This window comes from Aptenodytes patagonicus, chromosome 7 (genome assembly GCF_965638725.1).
Source record: "Aptenodytes patagonicus chromosome 7, bAptPat1.pri.cur, whole genome shotgun sequence".
NCBI lineage: Eukaryota > Metazoa > Chordata > Aves > Sphenisciformes > Spheniscidae > Aptenodytes > Aptenodytes patagonicus.
Genome location: NC_134955.1, coordinates 42,618,994 through 42,644,203, shown reverse-complemented (window position 1 = coordinate 42,644,203; position 25,210 = coordinate 42,618,994). Strand labels below are relative to the sequence as shown.

At 37.5% G+C, this 25,210-nt stretch overlaps 1 protein-coding gene across 1 annotated transcript in view; it reads right to left on the bottom strand.

Moving 5' to 3' along the window:
• Positions 1-1,927: 1,927 nt before the first annotated feature.
• ARHGAP5 (Rho GTPase activating protein 5) overlaps positions 1,928-25,210 on the bottom strand; it is a 55,962-nt gene continuing 32,679 nt past the window's right edge. The window contains exons 5-8 of the mRNA XM_076345004.1: positions 17,811-17,888; positions 13,417-13,548; positions 11,589-11,694; positions 1,928-5,763 (exon numbers count right to left, since the gene is read on the bottom strand). Of these exons, the coding sequence (XP_076201119.1) occupies positions 5,433-5,763; positions 11,589-11,694; positions 13,417-13,548; positions 17,811-17,888 (647 nt within the window). The 3' untranslated portion in view covers positions 1,928-5,432. The remainder of the gene's footprint in view (positions 5,764-11,588; positions 11,695-13,416; positions 13,549-17,810; positions 17,889-25,210) is intronic.

The window sequence follows — 25,210 nt, the reverse complement described above, 5'->3', positions numbered from 1 at the left end:
GGTCGCGCTGCCAAGTACCGAGGGTGGAACCTTCCAGGGGAGACCACACTGCCTGCAATTTAATAGCGCAACTTGTTTCTTTCCAGATGCTTCAGCAATTCATCGCACTGAGTGTCAGTTAACCAAAGAACTTCAACTCACAACTTGCCACTCTACATTTTCTACTTTTAATTCAGTAAAAGCCTGCAAGAGCAATTTCGGAGCCCCTGACAATTCTCATCAGTGGTAAAGCTGAGAGAACTGCAGGAAGAGATGAGAACAGCTACTTTGCCTTCCCTTCCCTTCTTCAGTTGTGAAGCAGAAAAATCTGTAAGAACAGCTAGATTGTGATGCCGTAATTCTGGGGAAAATACAAGCTACGGCTACACTATATAAATTGGTCAGTCACATCAGCAGCCAGAGGTACTCTTCAAGTCAGCGTATCCACCCCCGAAGCACTGACATGCAGTCATGGCTAGAAGCACCACCACAAGCTTCCCTTCCCATCTTCTCTTAACTCAAACAGCTTGTAAGTAGAAGCAACAACGGCCTTTCATTATTATCACACTCTAAGACTGAAAACCACAGTTACTGCACTGTAGGCATTCAGTGAAATTGTTTAATTCTCCACATTTTTTAAATCACACCAAATAAAAAACAGCAACGGACAAATTATTATTATTAATGTAAACAGGTACATTAAACCCTATTCTGCAATATAAAAGCACCAGAATGTTGGCTAGGCATCACCAGCACTCAATTCAGCAACAAAAATACCAGGTCTAAACACACATGCATTGTATTTTATAAGGAAGATGAGAAACATGTAGGCAACAGCCATGACATGCACCATCGACACACGTGGGAAAGAATTTGTCAATAAGAAAAGGAAAGAAGTGCTCGCTTTCACTAGCCATGATGACAGATTAAATTCATCCCTTCCGATTCCATGGAAACTAGGAATTAGTTCAAGGATCGAATTTGACACAAGCGAACACCACCGTTACACTTTGGTTCTCTAGGACAGCTATTCATCAGAAACTTGTGGCCTGCTGTAGAGCCTGAACGCTGCATTGTGCTTCAGATTCAGCAGAGACGGTTTTTGATACAGCAATCTAAAAAAACTGAGATTTGCACACTGAGCAAATTAGAGGTAAGATGCATCCTATTTGAGATTAAAATGCTCCAGTATCCGAAAGTGTTAAGATATATAATAAAACCTGAACAGTGTTCAGATTTGAAGGCTGGCAGGAAGTTTTTGCAGTTACTTCTGCATCGGCCATGAGACTCGAGATGCTCTGAAGAAACAGACTGAGCGTAGACCTTGCACGCACAAGAACTAAAAGCAGTACTATTATCGAAGTTGGATTTATCCCATATAGTTAGCAGAATTATGACCAATAACATACAACTCTGAAAATTTAAAGCTGACCTCAAACCCCACAGTTCTTACTTCAGGTTTACAAATTCCGTAGGAAAAATAATTTTAAGAGACCTGTTCCTTTAGCATGGTAGAAATCTGAAAAACTGATTTCCATAATCACAGCCTTTCTTGCTGAGCAGCCCAATCAGGTGAAAAATGTAAAAGGCCACATGAGCCACAGAATTTCACATGCACTGCACAGTTCAATAGGACATGGTGCATTCTGTCACTTCCCAGCTCTGTTCCCTAGGGCACGCACATGTCCGTCTGGGGGGGGCGGGGGCAGGGGTGCATTACCTACAGAAGTCTTCACCACCATTGTGAGAATCGCTTCCAAAATTCAGCAGTTTAAAAGACGTATCAAATGCAAGAAAAGAGACACCCTCCCCCCCGAGAAAGCCTTAAACGCTCGGTGCACTCAGTTTAGCGAGCTTTACTGCTAAATTTCATCTCTGTGCATGTGAACGGTAGGGTGCTTTTGCCTTTCAAAATTTAGTAGGCAACTAAACTGAACATTATACACAGTAAGCATCTTAGTATTTTATTCGTTGTATCTTTTATACAGAATAAGCTTCACTGATATTTAATTCACTGCAGTATTCTGCTGATGTAGCAACAAAAGATTACATTATAAACAAAGAACAAAATTTTGACTTTAGATTTTTTTTATATGTGTAATTTTTTCAGTTGACAAACAGCATCACAATTACTGAAATAAACTGAAATAAGCACGTAAGCTAAGGCCAATTTTTTTTAGTCTCCAATTGATAGTTTTTCTATATTTCTCATAAATATTGGAAGCTAAACTCCAGCAACTAAAAATAAACAGATCTATAATTTCCTTGCAACCAGGATTCAAATAATGGAGAAAACATACAACAACAAAAAAGTTTCTTTTCACTTAAGTTGACATCTGTGATCTATTTACACTCTACATGTTAAAATTCCACAAGATCACGGAGGGTAAGGAATTTTGAAATAACCTGCTAAGCATTACTTAAAATGGCACTTTTGTAACTCAGGTCTGGGATTTTAGAATCGCTAAAACATTGAAAGACAATACACTGCAGTATGTCTATACCAATATCACATAAAAAAGACAAACTACTCCATAAAGTGTCACTGAGATGCTCAACCAAAAATAATATACATTTGTATCTTTATCAAGATAGATATTACTGTAAAAATGCTCACATTAAAAAATATAGTTATTATTGTTTGGATTTTCATTAAAACTAGAAGGGACTACATGAGCCGACGTATGAGGAATTCGTATATAATGACATGCTTCCTCATTTTATAGCACTAATAAAAATAATAATAGAGAAAGCTCTATTATAAATCTTTAATAACGATGGTATAATTTCCTAGTATCTTTTAAAAACTTTACTATGTGGGTGTATGTGCATGCAAGCCTGTGCACCTGTGCTTGTGTACATAAACACACAAACACAAAAAAATATCAAAGTGTATCTATTACGCATACACACATATCCACATTCCTGCATATAACACTTCTGTAATGCAGACAGTATGCAGGGAGTCTTCCATGTGACAATCAAGCGCCACATGCCATGCTTTCTTATTATTTCTCTTTTTATGTTTTATCCAGTAAATGTAACAACACTTTCATATTTGGCCAAATGTGTCAAGATTTTTAAAAATCATGAAGTGATTTAGCCGTAACATCATACACAAGAAATAAATGATACTGCAAATACTCTGATCGCAAGTTCAACATGAAAGTTCATCGTGAAATGGAATGTAAGGTATTCTAAAAATTAGTATTCAAAGATTAGTTAAATATTATGGCAAACAACTTGGAATTTGTAGAAAGTTTAAAATGTAGTTCACATTACAAAGACTGGAGAAACTTTATAGATAGAACTTTTAAATATGATATGACTGGCATTTATTTTTAAGCTTACTTCTATTAGAAATAGACTTGTTTCCTGTACAGGTGATGCTTTGTCTATACCATATACAGTAGAAAAATAAATTCTTTAGCAACCTAGAAATAGTTTATAAAACTCTTGAAGTTCCATTTTCTTTGCTAAACATGCCAAGATTAGACTGACAACTATAAATAAAAGCTATATAGACAACAGGTAAAGTAGAACAAGTTAAGAATACTACAATTTACAGGACAGACTTTATTGTACTATTAATTCCTGTGTGCTTTGCAATAGGAATAGGGTTGGCTTTTCTTTTTTGTTTATGTTTTCTTAGAAAAGATAATTACTTGCAAGAATATAACACAATATCAAGATAATTTATAATATACATGTACTTCAAACAGCAGCCAGGTTTATGGTATCATAGTAATCTAGAATGATAATCCAAGTCATAATTAGAAGTACAATACCTAGGACATAAGTGGGAAAGGCAATTTTTATTTTGGGAAAATGGAGCAAATCAAACTCTTAAAAGCCTTAATTCTCAAAATCATCTATTTACTATAATACATACAAGACGATCTTAAATCTTGTTATAAGTGAAGATTACAACAGTGACCATCATAAAGCTTTTTTTTTTTAAACTACACAAAACATTCTAGCAGCTGAATGAGCCAAAACTGTTTTCTTCTTTGCAGACCTAAAAAGGTATATTTTGAGCATGAAAGAAAAAAAGCTGCTATGAAAAGTTTCACAGGTAGTGTTTATCTATGGTCTCCCCTTTGTTACAATTTGTAACCTTCTAAATTTTTTTACCACTAACAAAATATTTAACCAAAAGATTTGTTTAAATTAAGCAGCATTCTTTTACAGCAAAATTGGTACCAATGTAAAAGGAAAATAAATGAAAAAAAAAGATAATTTAAAAATATGGTGCCAAAAAAAAAAAAATCAGTCATTTGAATTTTTAGTACAACATACCACAGGAAAAAAAAATATGAATACAAGTTTATGTGATTTTATATATACACACTCCAAAGAGGTTAATTGTCAGTACCCAAAGTATTTATTGCTATGTATTAGCAATGCATTTTTGTATATCTTTAAAGGGTCACATAAAAATAGATTTAAAGAATAGATTAATTGAAGTCCTAGATTAAAACATTGTTTGGTTTAGAGAATTTTACTACAACAAAATTCATGTTTATGTATGAAAAGTTATATAACCTTATATGAAAATGTTGTGAACTATTTTCTAAACACTACATGTATTCCCAAGAGGGAAAAATTAAAATATCTAAAATATATTAGATTAAGTTTACAAGACCATCAATGATCTTTTAAACATGCAGCTGTTTACAGAATTAACAGTTTTACAAAATGTTTAGTTCAGTAATGGAACATAAAGAAATAAGTAGGCAACATCAAAATTTTTGTACAATATTTGAAACTGACTTTTACAACAAGCATGTCCTTGGTATTGTGCTGTAAGAAATAATAAGCAAGTTCACCCACCCTTAACAAACTGTCCACAAGTTTACTTACAGGTAAAGATGGATGGTGAGGGATTGTAAAATTCTCAACAGTGCATTTTGCATTCTTCCATAAACCATCCTAAGCATACCGTCACATAAGTAGCCAGGAGATTACAAAATAAACTATAGCTGGGCTTTAGTTGTTTACACAGAATGCTTGAATGTGAATAAAATTGCCAAAAATAGCATGTTAAATAACAAAAACAGCCATAAAGCAGGCTGTAAGCATTGAATGTTTCATAAATGTAATTTTTTAAATCATTAAATTTCTATAGAAAAATTTTATTCACAATATATTGTGACAAACCGTCACAGGAATGATATAGTGATTGCAATAAGGTATCATGCAGCAGCAGCTTTGTACTTTATAGCTATTTTTGCTTTTAAAAATTAAACCTCTCCAGTCATGCTTATCACATAGTTTTTATCTGCAGTGTGTACAAATGAGGAACACAGTACGGGATATAACAAAAAGATGTCCAATCAGCTGGATGGGAATTATTTTTCATAAATATGAAGTACATTACTGTATCCTGAAACATGCATGTCTATAGCTTGACTTTACTGTCCAGTGCCAGGCTGCCTGCAATCATCTTCTATTTATATAATACCAAGAGGGTCTGCTGGTAATTGTGACTGTATCAGCTGAGGCTGCAGTGGTGGTGGTAACTGAAGAGGTACCATTGGTTCCACCATCTGCACTGCGTTGGAAGGCGGTGGCTGACATGCCACTGGGTTAGGTGCTTCTACGATCTCTCCGTTGTAAAAGAAAAATTGACACTGTTGAATGAAGGTCTCTATAACCGACTGGTGGATTTTGGTGGTAGAAAGAAACTCTCTGTTTTCAAAATCAGGTCTCATCAAAGTAGGCCAGAAACAAATCGATAAGTTATCTGCAGTCATAAAGTTGGTTTTATATTGCTGACTAACCCTGAAATGAGAACGACATGCACAGAATGAATTAAAACCGATATGCAATCAACTAAAAACATTTTCATAGCTCTCTAACTGTAAGCATTATTATTAAACAATCTCAAGATTTTTGTTACTTTCCTCCAGCTATCCATTAAAACAATCGTTCTTGTTTTCTTTAAGCAACTATGCAGAAGAAAATTCAGAAACCATAACTTTCCTAGATTTGGATAGCTAACAAATATAAATCTGATTAAGCTTTCAATCGAGAAAGAAATTCAACATTCCACCAACATTTTGAAGTGACAATAATAAACAAACTTTAAATTTCTCAACCAGCTACAGGATTTTGTAAAATTAAAATTTCTTCCATTAAAATTTCTAGAAGAAAAATGACAGAAATGGCTTCTTACTGCAGGATATTAACTAACATCTATGGCACTCAAAGAAAAAGGCATCACATTAGATCACATGTTAAAAATAAACACAAAACAAAAAAAAAAAAAAAATCAAGTGTTGATTAAAGCACATCTGCAGGTTTTTTCATACTGGCCAGCAACAGAATTTGGCCAAGCCGTAAAGATCATCATCAGTGGAAATTTCACTAATATCAACACACATTAATTTTGTTTTCTTTTTCAATGTATAATGCAAAGGTTTCCAACTGGGTTTCTCTTCCTAGAAGTTTCCTGCTTTTAAGCAGGGGCTGAAACAGGTTCTTCACTTATGATCTAAATTCATTATTACAATACTATTACAAGAAAAAAAACCACCAAACTCCCATAAAAACCAACAAACAATCCTGTTACCAAATTTATCATCTACAATTAAATGTCTCCTCAGAAAAATGCACTGCTTTTCATAGTAATAGGATAGAAAAAGCCAGGACATTTTGTTTTCCAAAAATACTCTGCGTTCTAAAGTAACATCACAATTTTATCTAGAAGTAATTAGTGAGAGAGACGTGAAAAATCGTGTGTTACTAAATCTGACAAACACCTAAGATATTCAGCTGGGAACATGCAATTCCTATATTACAGTAGACAGCACAAATGTAACTGAGCTACAGTTGTCCTGCAGAAATAGACGGAAAAACAAAACTTCAGCAACTTGTCAGTTACAGTTTTGATGATTAACAAGAGCAGACTGCAAGAATTTCTGACAGCTGGCTGTAGTCCATAGATTCAAAAGCTGTGAAAACCATAGTAAACACTAGAATTAATGCTATAAGAAAATATTTTCACTCATTTACAATGCATGTATAGTGGTAACTATAAAGGGTAAACTTCCATTTTAGCATGCGCATTACTTATTCCAAATAGTGTGAGGGTACACAAATATTGCCTCTCAATCTGTTTTGAATAAGTTTGGTCCAAAGGATATTTGGACACTATTTCTAAGTGACAGTAATATTCATATTCTCTTTCCTAAAAGAATTACATTTTAACTTCATTTAAGGATTAAAAAAAACCCTCCAAAATATAAATGTAAGCTTACATTTTGCTTAGCATTTTTATAAAGAGTTTTCTTCCTATACTGAATTCTTCTGTGTATAAATTCCTCCTAAATGATACACTAGATATAGAATGAGTGAGTGTCACCACAAATTAAATAAACTCTAATTGTAAGACATTGTGATGGAACAGTGAATCTGTCAGAGTTTTGAATCGGAACTGCCTGTACCTTTTCCCTAAAATGAGTACAATGAAAAACAGCAAAAGGGATTTCAAACTCTATAATGGTGTTTCATCAGAGAACAAACTACAACAAGGTAAGTTATAAAACTGGGGAAAAAATACCACCTGCTATGTAATAAAACAGAAATAAAAGCCAGATCACCTATTTTGCAGACCTTTTTTCCTGTCATTTTTGCTCTGAATTTAACATTTTTCAAGGGGCTTCTTCAGTTGCATAGGCTAAAATGTATACCCTCTGACATCCTTAAGCACCTCTAGGATTTGATTATGTGTTTGGTCTCCTCATGCACCTTTTTTTCCCCTTTGTCATGAGTTCACTGCTTGCCGTCTCTCTCATATTGTTTCTTAAATCTAATCTGATCTAGTTGTAGACTGCTGTTGCTGTGGACAACAGGTGAAATTTCATTCTTCCCCTCTTCTCCCTCTCCACCAACTTTCTGGCATCAGACCACAGGGTGGCCACAGGATCTCTGAGATCAGCTAGTGTATTCTGCAGAAAGTTAGATTTCCCCTATTTCTGTTTTCCTTTAGAACATGCTGCAGCTGAATAATCATTAGATCCAACAAATGAAGCAGGGGGAACCTACAGCTAGAAGGGAAAAAAGGGGAAGAGCATTGCACCTCTTTTCCAGTTGCAGCTCACAAGAAGATTAAACATAACAAACAATCAACTTTATTCTCTGTGTTTAAACTTTACCTCTGTCCTTTCTAAGGGTAAACAAAAACCTACCAACCTGTAGGCCATCTCCTACCAAACCTTCCCAAACTACTTCAGAAACCTCTTGTAAGTGCTTAGCAAATGTCTATTCACCTTCTTTTATGTTCATTCAAAATGAAAAATGAAGAGTCTGTTTCTCTTGATCCCGCCACCTTCCTCCACTGCAAACTCCTCAGGAACTTCAGGCTGTAAATCTGCTCTATGATCAGACTTTAAAAGCTGTACACCTATGTCTTCCCCAGACTTCAGAAGCATATTATGCCATATTAGCCCTTATGTGTAAAGAGAGTCATTATCAAGAACAAACATAAAACACAACCAGTATCAAAAAAGCCAATGTCAAACCAACACTGTCCTGTTTCAACTCCATCTTTAAAACTCACTTCTGCTTACAGTTAATCAACCACAATTAGATAGCTAGTATGCTCTGAAAGGTGCTTATCACACTAAAGAAAAATTCATCTCACTGTTGCCATTTATTATACTCTCATGGTTATTGGTGTCTCATATTTCAATAGCAAACTCATCTGGATAATATTTCTATTTTTTGTTTCAATATCCAAGTCCTATGCTTGTGGACACACCAAAATAATATCAATCACCAACCACTATTAACAATACAATACCACATTTCTTACTCTAACGACTTATGATGTAAAAACTAAGCATTTAAAACATCAGTTTGTGAGGAGAGAACTCTTCCATCATGTAGAAGTGTTTTACCTCATTTCACGAACAATTCATTTGACGAACATGTCCATTTTAATTATACACCAGCAGTGATTTACCACAAATTAATCTCTTAAAAATAAATGTAGACTGTAAAGAATTTACCTACAAGTTCCTTTTAAGATCCTGTACCCACCTATGTCTACCCCTCTATATAGGCAATTGCTTAACGCTCAAACAGTTTTCTTATTGAATGGAACGCAACTACCTGACACTGCAAATGAGACAAAAAATGACAGCCTTTCTTACTTAAAAAAAGTTTATTTTGCTACTAGCAACCCGCAATGTAAATCAGTCATCATTAAAAGAAAGAGAGTGGACTGGAAAGCAAAGGCCAGTATACATCACTTACATTCTCCATTAAGTTCTGTGATTGATGTATTTCATTTGTCTGTTGACATGCATGCATTAAAACCTATTCAGGATTTTTTAAAATTATATTTAGCTCTTTTACTTGCAGCAGTCCAGGTACTTGACACTGTACATTCAGCTGTGTTATGCAAACAGGTCACCAGCTGAAGACTTCTGACAATTCAGAGATTGCCACTCTTCCACTAAATTCAAGTGACACGAAAACTTCTATCAGGTCGATTAAGAACTATTGAAAAATTTCAGGTAAATAATAACTGTGTCAAGTCTGAGATGTTTTGTTTTACTTCAGATACATGCAAGCACATCTTGCAATTTGTAATATGTAAATGTATGGTATAATTATATCCATTGATATGATTTTATCTATTTTAGGGCTGGATTTGTATTTGGCAAGACTGCAATGGAAAAATTGATCCATTTACCTGCAAAGGAAAATGGATAACTTTATAAAGCTTTAGCAAGCCGTATTTGTGATGGAGAGAAGTGTAAAATTAGGTGCCTAAATTCTAAAGTTTCTCATACATTCAGTGAAAAGAGAGGACTCCTTTCAAACTGTAATAGAAAGCACCTACATTCTCTCTGTTGACTGAATAGGGAAGTTAAAAGGTCTCATTTCTGCTCCCGTATTACATGCCCAGTTAGATCGTTACAAAAACCTGCAAAAATACACACACACACACACACACACACACTAGTCTGGAACAATTTAACAACTTAAATGTCATGAAAAGCTTATTGGTGTGTATGTACAAAATTGTCTGGCTGGAAAGCACCATTGCAGAGAAGGACCTGAAAGTCCTCGTGGACAACAAATTGAACATGAGCCAGCAACATGCCCCTGTGGCAAAGAAGGCCAACGACATCCTAGGTTGCATTAGGAGTGCTGTCAGCAAGTTTGGGGAGGTAATCTTTCCCCTCTACTCAGCACTGCAAAGGCCATGTCTGGAGTACAGGGTCCAGCTCTGGGCTCTCTAGCACAACAGACACATGGACATACCGGAGCAAGCACAGTGAAGGGACACAAAGATCATTAAGAGACCAAGGACCTCTCAAATGAGGAAAGGCTGAGAAAGTTGGGACTGCTTAGCCTGGAAAAAGCTCAGGGGAAGTCTTATCACTGGTTGTAAATATCCGATAGGAGGGTGTAAAGAAGGTGGATTGAGACTCTTCTGAGTGGTATCCAGTGACAGGACAAAAAGCAACAGGCGCAAACACACACAGGAAATTCTGTCTGAGCATAAGAAAACACTTTTTTACTGTGATGGTGACTAAGCACTAGCACAGGCTGCCCAGAGTGACTGTGGAGTCTCCCTCCTTGGAGATACTGAAAACCTAATTGGACAGAGTCCTGGGCAATCTGTTCTAGTTGACTCTGCCGAAGCAATGGGGTTGGACTAAACAATCTCCAAAGGTCCCTTACAACCTCAACAATTCTGTGATTCTGTCTAAAACTGCAGAAAAAAAAAAATCACAAGCTAATCTTTAAGTGACAGATTACTGGATAACAAATTTTTTTGTTGAAAAAGGTTATTTTAGCTTTGGCAATGTTTGTTCTATTTTTTAATAACGTAGTTAATCTGATTCAGTGGATTTCAGAGAATAATCCCATTTTAGCTGAAAAAGAAACATGAGTAAGCTGGTCTTTTTCTTCCTGGTTTTTTATGACTGAATATTGTACACTTGTGCACATAAAGGGTCAGATTGTGAGGCAGTATACATCTACTATCATCAGATTATTTTAGTAAATAGAGAAATAATTTTTAAAGAGAAAACCATTAAATTTCCATGCAAGAGGCAAGATTTAGGAAGCAAGTGTAACCAATACTGTTACTTATAGCTTTGTTCTACATTTTACTTATTCAGCAAGGGTTTTGAGTGCTACATTTTAGATTCTGATTGAAGCTAGCCCTGCTTTAAGGGGTAAGGGGAGGGGGTGTGTTTAGGCCAAATGACTTTCACGTCCCTTAAGACCTATATTAGACTAATTTTAATAGCTACTTCCTGGAAGGACAGAAAAAAAAAAAGGAAAAGAGATCTAACTGAGGTGCACAGTTATTCTTTCAAGCTTTTTTGTTATGTACACCAATCATTCTTATAACTTTATAGTAGCGATGATGCCAGATATTTATACGTCAATAAAATCTGAGAACAGAATATACCAACCTTTTCTAATCAACCTCTAACTCCTAGTTTCATTTTCCACATTTATACTAACAGATGAGCAATGCAGCATGAAATTTTCAATTCTAGCAGTCAATTCATTGGTACTAACACAATCTTATTTGCAATTGCTACAACAAACAAAATTTTAGTAGAAAAATACTAAACCTGTTTAGATGTGTTATTACATATTTGAAGACATCATAGTTCACTGGGTGGAATTTCTTCACAATTTCTTTTAACTCGTGTAGTCGTTCTGTTTTATCCAGGATTTCTGTAGAAATAAGTGACATTTATGTGATACATCTAGAAGGACGTACTAAATAAAGTGTTGGTAAGTCTTTTTCCTAGTATAATGGTACAGATAAGATACCCACAGAGAAATATCAATTAAGAAAATATTTCATAAAATCTGCATATACTATTGCATAGAATAACTTTTTTATTAAAAAAACACAAAAATATTTTTCTGTATTTAAGCAGAATTACTTATCTGTGTTTAACAGCAAAGAATCACATGAGTAGCTCATTGTTGGCTTGTAGAATGATAACTAACAATGTGACAGGGTCATTTCTTGTTAGATTTTCCTTTGCTTGCAAAATGTTATGACTTAGATATACCTGTAAGATTTATTCGGAATGAAGTTTCATGAAGATTTGGGGGAAGGAAGACATTCACATGAACTTAGAATATCTTGAGCTTATCAGTTATTCAAATAATTTAAAAAAATTATGAATGAGCCTGGTGCAGCTATTTTAAATATACTGTTTAAAGGAGAACAGGGATTTTCACAGGCCCAAGGGACATGATTTATGCTTCAAAGAGGAAATAAGCAACATGTAAGAAAGGACTATAGAATAAAATAACACTTTTTTTTTAAAAAACAACGAATGCTGCTGCTAAAACACTTGTGGAAAATACCACTAAAGTATTGTAGAACCATACATTCTGCAGAATATACTTCTATTCCATGATGATTCATATCATAAGAAGGAATACAAGTTCACCTCTATTACTTGACTGCACTGCTAAAAAGAAATTTTATGTACCTTGGTACCTTAGAAATAATGTTAAATAAGCTCCAATATATCCCAAATAGAAATTTAAAGCAGTATTAATGGCATTTTAAAACAGTAAGTCCACTATATTCTAAGCTATTGCATGTTTTGACTGAAATTTAACTGATACACTTTTAAGAAAAAATAAAACCTAATTACATTAAACAAGCAATTTGCCTGAAAAGTACAGCAGAAATAACACAAATAAGTATCTACAGATATCATCCAAAAGTATGAAATTTCTAATGGACAAGTCCAGGCCCAAGCCTTAGGTTTACACTAGTGTTTTCATGTTTTGAACAAAAAAGCATTAAGAATACTGTATGTCACAGTATTTTTTGCTACGCAAAAATACGTAGCAGTCTTTTTATGAAACAGTTTGCTGTCAATACAAGAGAGAGTCTTTAAAAAAAGGGAACAATTTAGTCATTTCACTTGAAAGTGTCTGAAAAATGTTTGTAATGCAAACAAAACTAAGCATTTCATCTTATAAAGATTTCAAAAAGAATTTGAAAAACATCTAAAAGAGAATTACCATAATATTCCATAGATGCATCTGATTTCTAAAGCCTACTTTGAATGTAAGACTTCATGAATTCAAGGGGTTTTTCCCCTGTTAACAACTGCAATACAGTTCCAAGATCTTTCATCATATGCAGCACTAATACAGGATGGAAAAAAAGTCTATTTCTCCAATTAAATTTTCTAGGAAAAGGGGAAATAATAAGCCACAACTTATTTAGCAAAAATAACATATTACGTTTATTTCATCATATAATTCTGTTATTTTTGAAGTATATAAAAAAAATGTACATGTCTAAGCAATTTAAAAAATATTTCAGTGCAGCTACTCCTTTCAACTTACAATGAAGTGAAAACTGCAATAAGAGCAATCAATATAACATAATTAGATCAAGACAAGATTGTTATTACTTACTTGATGTTTCTAACAACTCTTGATGCAAAGAGTAAGGAATTAATGGATCTGGCAGATCTGCAAAAAAAGCTTTAAGAGCCCCAGCCACTGCATTTACTGTTACTCCCATAGACTCTAGACTGATACTATGATCTGCAAAAAAAAAATTAAACAGCAGTGTAAGTAAAACCTACAGCTATCATTCCTCATAGTATTTTATGAAAATAAGAATTTATTCAAAACACTGAAAATGCAAGTGTTGCCAAACGTTTGTTAAAAAATGCACTAAAAGGTGAACCTATGGACAAGCTGCCACCACTTTGACCCACATGAAATCAAATGTAAGAAAATCTGACAGTATAAGGAAACAGTAGAATATCAGAAAAATAGAAGTTGTCTAGTTCTCCATGCAGACTTAAATGCTTTTCTATTTGCAATTGACCGGCTTCTGATTAATCAGTTTTGCCCAATAAGAAGTTTTAAATTCTATTTCCCAATTTTTTTTTTTAAAAACTGGTACATCAATCTGCAGAATTCAGGTGATTTCGTTCGTGTGACCACATGAAGCCTTTTAAAAAAGGACAACAAAACATACCAGTGACCACACACAGACAAACCTAGTGTTATACACAGATTATGTGAAACAGAATAGTGAGGCATAAAAAAAACCTAGTACATTCATTTTCCTTATCATCTAGGAGGAATTTTACTATTTTTCACAGGCTCAGCTTCATGATTAATACCAAGAACTTTTAAGAAGTGTTTTCATTTTGAAATATCAACTGAGATCATAAATTAAATGAGAAAACAAGGAAAAAAAAAAATAATGCTGACCCTCTCTTTTAACACATCAAAGTGAACAGCATAATCTACCAATCATATTCCAGTATATTCTAGCACAAAAAAGGTTGTCTTAGAAATTTATTATCAAGATTTAATTATTAATCTGTATTACTCAAGAGAGCTTTCAATAAAATAAGTATCAAGAAGTACTACATTTTGAGGGCATAAGGGGGGGGGGAATTGAATGCCTTAATGCCTAGGATTGATGAACTATTAACACAAGGAGCAGCTAGGACTGCATTTAAACTCTTTTAAACACCAGAATACCGCCTAGAAATTATTTTAACAGCACTTAAAATCAGCTGTAACAAGATTCTATCCCATCTTTGGTTTATACACAGCTTCACTGGTAATAACCTGGACTATACCAGTACAACCTGGTATAGCTGTATATTGTATTGGAGATGCCAGGGGAGGGGAACCTCAATCCATCCCACTCCTACCAGTTTGATGCGAGCGCCAGCAATAGATGCCCAGAGCCTGGAGAAGGAACACAGGTCAGCAGAAGAGTGCCTGAAGAGCAGCACAAAGGAACTCCAGCCAGTAAGACAGCTTCATCGGGGGCCCAACTTAAATGCCTCTATGCAAATGCACATACCATGGGGAATAAACAAGAGGAGTTAAGAGACGTGCGCACGCCTGCAGGGCTACGACCTTACTGGCATCACGGAGACGTGGTGGGATGGCTCCTATGATTGGAGTGCTGGGATGGAGGGATACAGGCTCTTTAGGAAGGACAGGCAGGGGAGACGAGGAGGGGGCGTCACCCTCTACGTCAATGACCAGCTGGAGTGCATGGAGCTCCACCTGGAGATGGATGAGGAGCCAAAAGAGAGCTTATGCGTCAGGATTAAAGGGAAGGCAGAGACAGGTGACATTACGGTGGGGGTCTGCTACAGGCCACCTGACCAGGAAGACCAAGCAGATGAGGCCCTCCATAGGCAGATAGGAGCAGCCTCAAGCTCACAAGCCCTGGTCCTCATGGGGGACTTCAACCACCCCGACATCTGTTGGAGGGACAACAATGCAGGGCATAAGCAATCTGCGAGGTTCCTGGAATGCATCGATGATAACTTCCTTCTCCAAGTGGTAGAGGAGCCAACGAGGAGAGGTGCTATGCTGGACCTTGTTCTCACCAACAAGGAGGGGCTGGTGGGGAATGTGAAGCTCAAGGGCAGCTTTGGCTGCAGTGACCACGAAATGGTGAAGTTGAAGATCCCGAGGGCACCGAGGAGGGTGCACAGCAAGCTCACTACCCTGGACTTCAGGAGAGCAGGCTTTGGCCTCTTCAGGGATCTGCTTGGTAGAGTGCCATGGGACAAAGCCCTGGAGGGAAGAGGGGCCCAAGAAAGCTGGGCAATATTCAAGGATCACCTCCTTCAAACTCAGGAGCAATGCATCCCAACAAAGATGAAGTCTGGCAAAAAACGCCAGGAGGCCTGTGTGGATGAACAAGGAGCTCCTGGACATGCTCAAACACAAAAAGGAAGCCTACAGAGGGTGGAAACAAGGACAGGTAGCCTGGGAAGAATGCAGAGAAATTGTCCGAGCAGCCAGGGATCAGGTTAGGAAAGCTAAAGCCCTGATAGAATTAAATCTGGCCAGGGACATCAAGGGCAACAAGAAAAGATTCTATAGGTACGTCAGGGATAAAAGGAAGACGAGGGAAAATGTGGGCTCTCTCCAGAACGAAATGGGAGACCTGGTTACCCAGGATACGGAGAAGGCGGAAGTATTCAATGACTTTTTTGCCTCAGTCTTCACCGGCAAGTGCTTGAGCCTCACCGCCCAAGCCGCAGAAGGCAAAGACGGGGACTGGGAGAAGGAAGAGCCACCCACTGTGGGAGATCATCAGGTTCGAGACCATCTAAGGCACCTGAAGGGGCACAAGTCCATGGGACCCGATGAGATCCATCTGCAGGTCCTGAAGGAACTGGCGGATGAAGTTGCTAAGCCACTATCCATCGTATTTGAGAAGTCGTGGCAGTCCAGTGAAGTTCCCACTGACTGGAAAAGGGGAAACATAACCCCCATTTTTAAAAAGGGAAAAAAGGAAGACCCAGGGAACTACAGGCCAGTCAGTCTCACTTTTGTGCCTGGGAAGATCATGGAACAGATCCTCCTGGAAACTATGCTAAGGCATGTGGAGGACAGGGAGGTGATTCCAGACAGCCAGCATGGCTTCACCAAGGGCAAGTCCTGCCTGACTAACCTAGTGGCCTTCTATGATGGAGTGACTACATCAGTGGACACAGGAAGGGCTACAGATGTTGTCTATCTGGGCCTCTGTAAGGCCTTTGACACGGTCCCCCACAACATCCTTCTCTCTAAACTGGAGAGGTATGGATTTGATGGGTGGACTGTCTGGTGGGTGAGGAATTGGTTGGATGGTCACATCCAGGGGGTAGTGGTCAACAGCTCAATGTCCAGATGGAGATTGGTGACGAGTGGCATCCCCCAGGGGTCCATATTGGGACCAATACTGCTTAATATCTTCATCAATGCCATAGACAGTGGGATCGAGTGCACCCTCAGCAAGTTTGCAGATGACACCAAGCTGAGTGGTGTGGTTGACACGCCAGAGGGACGGGATGCCATCCAGAGGGACCTGGACAAGCTCAAGAAGTGGGCCTGTGTGAACCTCATGAGGTTTAACAAGGCCAAGTGCAAGGTCCTGCACCTGGGTCAGGGCAACCCCCGGTAACCATACAGGCTGGGGGATGAAGGGATTGAGAGCAGCCCTGCCGAGAAGGACTTGGGGGTACTGGTGGATGAAAAGCTGGACATGAGCCAGCAATGTGTGCTCGCAGCCCAGAAGGCCAATCGTATCCTGGGCTGCATCAAAAGCAGCGTGGCCAGCAGGTCGAGGGAGATGATTCTGCCCCTCTACTCTGCTCTGGTGAGACCCCACCTGGAGTACTGTGTCCAGCTCTGGAGCCCTCAGCATAAGAAAGACACAGACCTGTTGGAGTGGGTCCAGAGGAGGGCCACAAAAATGATCCGAGGGATGGAACACCTCTCCTATGAAGAAAGGCTGAGAGAGTTGGGGTTGTTCAGCCTGGAGAAGAGAAGGCTTCGGGGAGACCTTGTTGCAACCTATCAGTACTTAAAGGGGGCTTATAAGACAAATGGCGGCAAACTTTTTAGCAGGGCCTGTTGCGACAGGACAAGGGGGAATGGCTTTAAACTAAAAGAGAGTAGATTCAGACTAGATATAAGGAAGACATTTTTTACACTGAGGGTGGTGAAACCCTGGCACAGGTTGCCCAGAGAGGTGGCAGATGCCCCATCCTTGGAAACATTCAAGGCTTCTTACAACCTGAAGCAACTCTGAGCAATCTGATCTAGTTGAAGATGTCCCTGCCCATGGCAGGGGGGTTGGACTAGATGACCTTCAGAGGTCCCTTCCAACCCAAACTATTCTATGATTCTACAATTCTAACCTACCAGAGCATTAAGTACTCAGTGCTATGAAGTCAGTTTGAAAGTGCAACCCTTTTATATTGCACTATGATAAATCCATGGAGAATTCAAGTTCTGTTTTGGCTTTAAATAATAAAATCTGTCATTACCTTGATCAAACTGTTTCTGAATGTTGTCTTGATCTGTTTTATTCCCACTAACACGGTACAGGCCTTCAGTACATAATCCTTAGAAGGGGAGGAAAAAAAAATATTCAAAAAAGTGTATATATTATAGAGCAAAACAGAGCTAGTCATAATTACTTATTGAGAAACCAAAAGTAGGAATAGAAATATTAAGTGCCTAAAAAGTAATATGCTAACCATTATAATGATATAGGACTACCAAAACACAAAATACCAGTTGTCTATTGAGTCTACTATTCCATTTGAGTCAGAGGAAACCACATTGTAGGATAACAAAAACCTGACTGTAGGCATTTGTGGAATAATGTCCCCAAAATTATTCTCTTCCTGATCTCAAGACACTTGTTATTTCCATCTTTTTTTTTTTAATCATCCAAAATCTCAGTTCTGAGGTTTGGTACCCACAGAATTTACGTTTTTAAAGACTGCCTTCACAATTTGGGCTTAACAACTTACTATGGCAAGCAATAACACACTAATAAAATACTCTGCAGAAAAATCAAGCGTTTGTAATTGATTCCTGATTTTTTAATTTCATGGTGTAACACACTCCTGTATGAGACAAGGACTTAATCTTCTAACATACTTTCCCTTTTACCATTTACATTTTATGAACTTTGCATCCATTTCTCCTCACTTCTTTTCTAAGGTAAATTATCACATCATTTACAAGTCTTCCTTTAAGGGGCAGGGGAAGAGGGGAGAGGGAGAAGGGTGTTAGGGAGCAGAGGTTCTCCAGGCTTATCATTATTTGTTTTACTATGCGTTATGGAGTTGTCGTAATTACAGCAGCCATTCTAGGTAAACAACATTAAAAAATACACCTTTATTATGCACACACACACACACACTTGCTCACTCCACTCCAGTGATTATGCTTCCTATCACATTGCTATCTTTTTTGCCCACAGCTACTCACTGAATGAAAGCGTCCATCCTGCTAATCACACCATTACCCAAGATCTTTTTCTTTGTTAATTTAGAACCCATTAAGGAATACAAGCAGTTTATAGTTCCATAATTCTCCAAGTTACCTTTATGGGTGCAAAATTATCTATATGCTAGATCTCCACAACAGACATGGTTCTATTTAAAAATTCACAAGTTTTAGAGCTTTATGAAAAATCTTGGCTTTTTACTATCACAGCCCAGTAACTGAATGCATTTTAGATTATCAGATCAATACATAACTCCTCTGCCACACCGCAGTCACCGAGTGTGCCTTTTAAGTTACCAAAAAACACTAGGAATCCTGTTAAAATGCTCAAAGTACAGAAAGCATTTAACTGCTTCATACTGCTGGGAAATGTATACCAATTAATTTGGTATCATCTCTTCTAACTCAATTTTTCCTTCTTCATGCTTCGACAATTCACATGTCTCTTTACTGGCTGCATCAAGGCTATTTTAGTAAGCTTTTCTTCAATAAGCTTTTATACCTACCGTTTAGCTTTCCAACTCCATAGCCAAGAGTTTTCTTTTGTAAATATATACCTAAACAGTCCTTTCAAAAAACCTGATCCTTATTCACTAACATCCTCAAAAACCACGAGGAGGTATAGTTTGGTGGCACAGGGCAAAAAGTGGTTTCAATGATTCAAGGGCTTCCACAGCTGGAAGGGGTTTCAAACCTGTCTTCAGAAGAATGCCCTGAATGTGCTACACACTATCACAGACAGAAACACTTTGCATTCCTCTTCCAGAAGTTGTAAATAAAGAAATAAAAAAAAATCACTGGTAGATAAGAACAAGCTAGGATGGCGATTTTCTTTGTTTAGTATGGGAGAATTCTCAGTTGGAGACCCTACAGCCCCAGGGTATTCTGTGTTTTATCCACCTACTATTCAATTTCTTTCTGCACAAAAGGAATTGAATGTGCTGCAATAGCATTTTCTGAGAAGTCTGATCCAGTCACTGTTTAGTAGGAGTGTTTAAACCTTGAATGCTGGGCTGCTCTGGAGACAGAGATACTCTACTGCTGTATCTGGCCTTTCCCCCCACCCCCCCGCTACTTCATCATGTAGTAGACACCTCTTTGCTCAGACCAGTACAGCTCTGAGAAACATAGAAAGACAACAGCACTTCAGAAAATTTTCAGGTTAAACAAGGAAATGCCTACTGAATTTAGGTATCTTCCACAAATAGCGAAGTGCTGCAATTCTGGATTAAGCTAACTAAATTTATCTTTTAAATTCCTCAAGCAAAAATAATTTTTCTTGCTTGTTTATTCTAGAAAGTAACACTTCATGAAATGGTTGGTCAACTGTCATTATACTGTTTCTCTAAGGCACGCAAGGAGACAAGTTTAATCTGTTTGTGTGCATACACACAGCTAGAAGTCTGAAAGTATAATTTTAAAGTAATGCTTCAATTCTCTCTGTTGTTTTTTATTATCCAACCAGGTCTCTGCAATGCTTGTTACATCAAGATCTTCAAGTATAAGACATTCTAGTTCATTAGTTTTAGCTTTTAAACTTCTTGCATATCTATAATGTATATCCATATTGAGAGAGAGAGCATGCAACATTTATTTTTTCTTGACGGCTTTTTAAAAATTCAGTTCCTTCATCTGCAAGCCTGTTGATTTTTTCAGAATTCTTATCTATGTTCTTATCCTGCTTCCCTTCCAGTCCAGCTGTAATTTTCAAGATATCCTTACTGGACACGATGGCTGTTGTAATATTATATATCAGAATCATCTGATTTATTTGCTTCTCTGTCCTGCTAGCTTTACTACACCTTTAGGTTTAAAGAATTAGATGCTCCTTATTTCAAGTCACAATAGCCTACATTTACTTCAAGACAGAGCTCATCTCCTTTGTCTAGACTACTCCTTTCTCAAAGTACCTCCTAGCGTCTAATAAATTCTCTTCTTGTGCCTTCTTTTGGGCTGCCAGTTGTGATCAGGGTTCCATCCCATCTAACTGGAACTTCACATGGGGTTCAAAGCATTTCAAAGAAAGTAAGCAAGGTGGATCTGCACCTATATGCATACTTAGTTTGTAGGACACTTCCATTCTTAGGCACCAACATATTTCACAACTCTTGGTTCCTCCACAGAATGTACTAACTTCAGCACAAGGGCAGACCAAAGTCTACCTGGTACAATATCCAGTTTCCACACCAGTAAGTAGTATATGCTTGAGGAGAGAGGTAGGAACATTAGGAGAAAAAAAAAAAAAAAAACAGCAATTTTTCTATGGTATATCCTCCCAGCTTCCTGCAGATGGTGGCTTACATAGGCTTTTGCATAAGGTGTTGTAAGAGACACTTGGGGATTTATCCTCCACTAATTTGTCCAAACCCCTTTAAGTCATTTACTTGTGGCCTTTACAACAACCCACAACAAATGCAGTTTTGTAATTCAGGAATGTACATCATGAAAGCACATGGGGTTTATGCTCAGTACCTGAAGTTTTCATGAAATCTTTTTTTCTTGATTAACAAGAAGCAGTAACTTCTCTACTCTTTCCCAGCAGCAGTTTTTTTAAATTTATATCATTTCCCTTCCTCAGAAGTTTTCTAAGCTAATCAATTCAATCCCTCTTTATCCAAGAGTTACTGTTATTGTCATATGCAGTATCTTTTCCAATTCTTTTCTACTCTAAGGCAGACTGATCCGAATTGTAACTAGTATTCAAACCGTGTGTACACCATGGAATTACATAACAGCATTTTTCCCCATATCACTCACTCTCGTAACTCTTTTCTTTTTGCTTCCTTGATAGCAAGTATTGAGAGTTGAAGTTTTCAGACAGCTGTCTATGATGATTTTAAAGCCTCTTCCTGAGTGACAACAGCTATACTAATATTTAGCCTGCTGAAAAGGCACACAGTATCTGCCCACTTGACATTCGTAGCCAGGTTCCACTATCACTGTTCTGTCTACATTTCTGAATAGATGATACCTAATCACAGCAAGTCTGTCTCTTCCCAGTATAATTCCTTCCCCTTCAGTGACCAATTGAACTTTTCAGGAATCATTCTCCACTACAATAGCCGAGACTATCATTCCCACACTTACCTTTGTAAATTTTGTGATTTGTATCATTCTGTAATTTTATTCCACAGATTGACCTGGTGTACCTCTTCTCAACCCCTGCTACCCAGACTACAGAAGACTAAAGGAACCCCCACCTTACTGATCCAGAATAACAATTTCTATGTACACCTAGAATATATGTAATTACAGAGCAAAGAACCCAAACTCTTTTCAAGTAAGAAGAGTCTAGCACTAAATTTACTTACATAAAATACATTTAAAATTCTACATTTAATGTGTTCTTATCTGTGCATATCAACACCGGCATTTAAATATCCATGACATTCAATTCCCTCACTTGAAACCAGAACCAATAGTAAGTGTGTAACTTCTTCTTGTAATAATTTTATTGAACATTTCAATATCCTATAAAAGCAAGCAGTGTAAGAAAATAAGCAGTACTTTTAGAAAGACTCAAAAAATAGGAAGCTCTCATTCAATGCTGAATTAACATTTCTATAATTTACATTAACCAATTATTAAACAAGCTCTCAATCATTTTATGAAGTGTCACTCAATCACATATTTCATGGCCTGTTCATTTTGAAAAAAGAATAAGACTTCAATTAATATGACATGACAAACATGCCTAGGAAAAGGTAGGTGCATTCTTTACTTCATTAAAAATGGGTGACATCTGAATATACTCTAATTTTCCAGGCATATTAGCTGTTTGGTCATTTTGGGCCTGGAGAAAACTAGGGGAATAGAGGAGCAGCATAAGTAGCCTAAGTGCTCTGCAAAAGATATTGACATCTTGGTCCTATCCACATTGTTTAGGAATTCTTTACATAATTCCCATGATGTTTCCTTTGAAGAGATACCTTAATTAGCAATACAACTCAAGTGCACAACATGTGTTTATGAATATTTCAAAACATATTTGTTTACACTTTTCAGTGATTCTCACACACTAATAAATTAATGTATGCGCTCCTCCTCCATCCGTCTGGTAGTCACATCTTCCATTAGGAGAAACAACTGATGCCTGTTTTCCCCTCCTCTCGAGTGTGGATACTGTTTCCTCCCTGTTGATTAATTCCAAAGTTGCAAAACACAAACTGGTGTACAGTTTCCTAAATTCTGAAACCTATTCTATGCCAGTTTTGAAGTGATCACAGAAGGGATCCTCAGGAGGTCATCTAGTCCAGCCTCCTGCTCAAACATGGGTCAATGCTGAATTCAGACTGGGTTGCTTATCTAAATCTGATCTTGAATATCTCCAAGGACAGAGAGCCCACAATCTCTTTGGGCAACCTGAACTAGTGCTTAAATAATCCTCAGAGCAAGAGTTTTTCCTTTCTTTCTAGTTGCAACCTCGTATTTTTATGATCATTGCCTCTAATCCTGCTGGCACGTACTTCAGTACTTTAGCGTGGCTGCACCTTCTCAGTAACCTCCTCACAGGTATGGAAAGCCACTTCTGGGTATCTCCTCAGCCTTTCCCTCTCCAAGCTGAACAAACCCACAGGTCAGGAGCTCCAGCCCCTGACCCTCTTCTGCCAGACTCAATCAAGTTTGTCAACACCCTTCTTGTAGTATTTCAGATGACGTCTAACAAATGCAGAGTAAAAACGAATAATCACTTCTGTTACTGTAGTGCCTACACTTCTGCTGGGACAGTCTAACACAGAAGGCATCATTAGCAGGATGCACTACTGACTCATGCTTAGCCTATTCTCCACCACAACCCCCAGATCCTTTTCAGCAGCATTGCTATCCAGCCAGTCAAGTCCTCAGCATGTACTACTGCAGGGGTTTAGTCCTTGCAATTCTAGTTGCAGGACTTGGCATTTGTCCTTGCCGAATTCCACCAGGGTCCTGTTGTCCCATTCTTCCAGCTTGTCTACATTCCCCTGAACAGATGCCCTGGCCTTGAATATATTAACCACACCACCCACTCTAGGATCACTCACAAATTTGATGAGGGTACAAAATGTATTGTAGGGCTATTTAACTCTATTGTTACTGTATCTATCCAGAATCAAGAGTAACAGAATCATGGGCTATGCATTTTTTTTGCTAAACATACAGTTTCATGGGCAGTTGAGTCAACGTAACTGATCATTATGACTGAAAAAGGTGGTCTGACTCCCTGCCTCATCAATCACTGTTTCTGCCCTTCCCTTGCTCCTAGCTGCATAGTCCTGCTCCCTGCCTTGCACTTGTTTTGACACACATTTGACCCTTAACTTACCAGTTGTAATACTAAACAGCAGGACCTTGTCCATTTTTGCTGATGTAGTTTTCCAAGACAGTGAACTCCACTGATTCAGAGACGCCTGACAAGTGCCCAGAATGAAAAGTGGCAGAAGCATACAGCAGGAGAGGATCTAACTGGCTATTACACTGTTTCTTATGAAACTACCCTAAGAACGTTGGGCTTCGTACACCAGGCCGAGGGATGGCCACTCTTGTCCCATTCTGTTCTCTCTGTCCAACAGAAAAGACTCCTAAAAGCCTCTAGCTCTCCAAGCCCTTTGAATAAAAGGGGAGATAATCCATCTTGAATGTTTGGATTTTGCAGCCACTATGAATATATTGCAATGATTTATCAGCCTTTTTACCTCAAGTGGCGCTGCTGACTCATTTTCTTTGCCTATTTCTACCCAACTCATTCTCTGGAGACAAACTTTGCGTTATCTATACTTTCAATGTCAAAATCTGGCCTCGTGGCAGATTCGGTGTAAAAGACCTGGGTATAACTTAGGTGGGAGGGAAATTCACAGAAGGCAATAGTCTTTTACTCGAATTACCTCCAAAATTGTAAATTTAACAGCATTACAAAAAGGCATAAATATCAAAGGCAGTAATTACTATACATATACCGAGTACGCAATTTTTAATTTCACCTCCTATAGCTGTCCACAGAGACCATGTGAGACATTAAATGAGATGTGGCTCTGTCAAATTCCTTCTTCCTTCTTTATTCCATTCCTTGTCTCACATACATTGAGTAGCTAAATTATTAAAATACATATTATTCTAATAAGCTTCTCTTCCCTCAATTGTTTCATGTAGAATTAACGCTATATTAATGCTATCAGTTTTCTATGAAGTATGGAATCTAAAATTTTTAATCTTGTCAATGAAGCACATGGATATCAATATTCTACAAAGATTTTTTTAAACATATTTGAAAACCCAAAGAAAAAATATATTAAAATACTGCTATTATTATTAGAGTTGAATATAGTCAAGAGTTAAATTTATTAAATGGCAAAACTGTGCTAGTATTTGTAATATTAATTTGATGCCCCCTTCCTTGGTAAACAGAATGAAACATAATTTATACCAAACTTTTCACCAATGCATAATGATG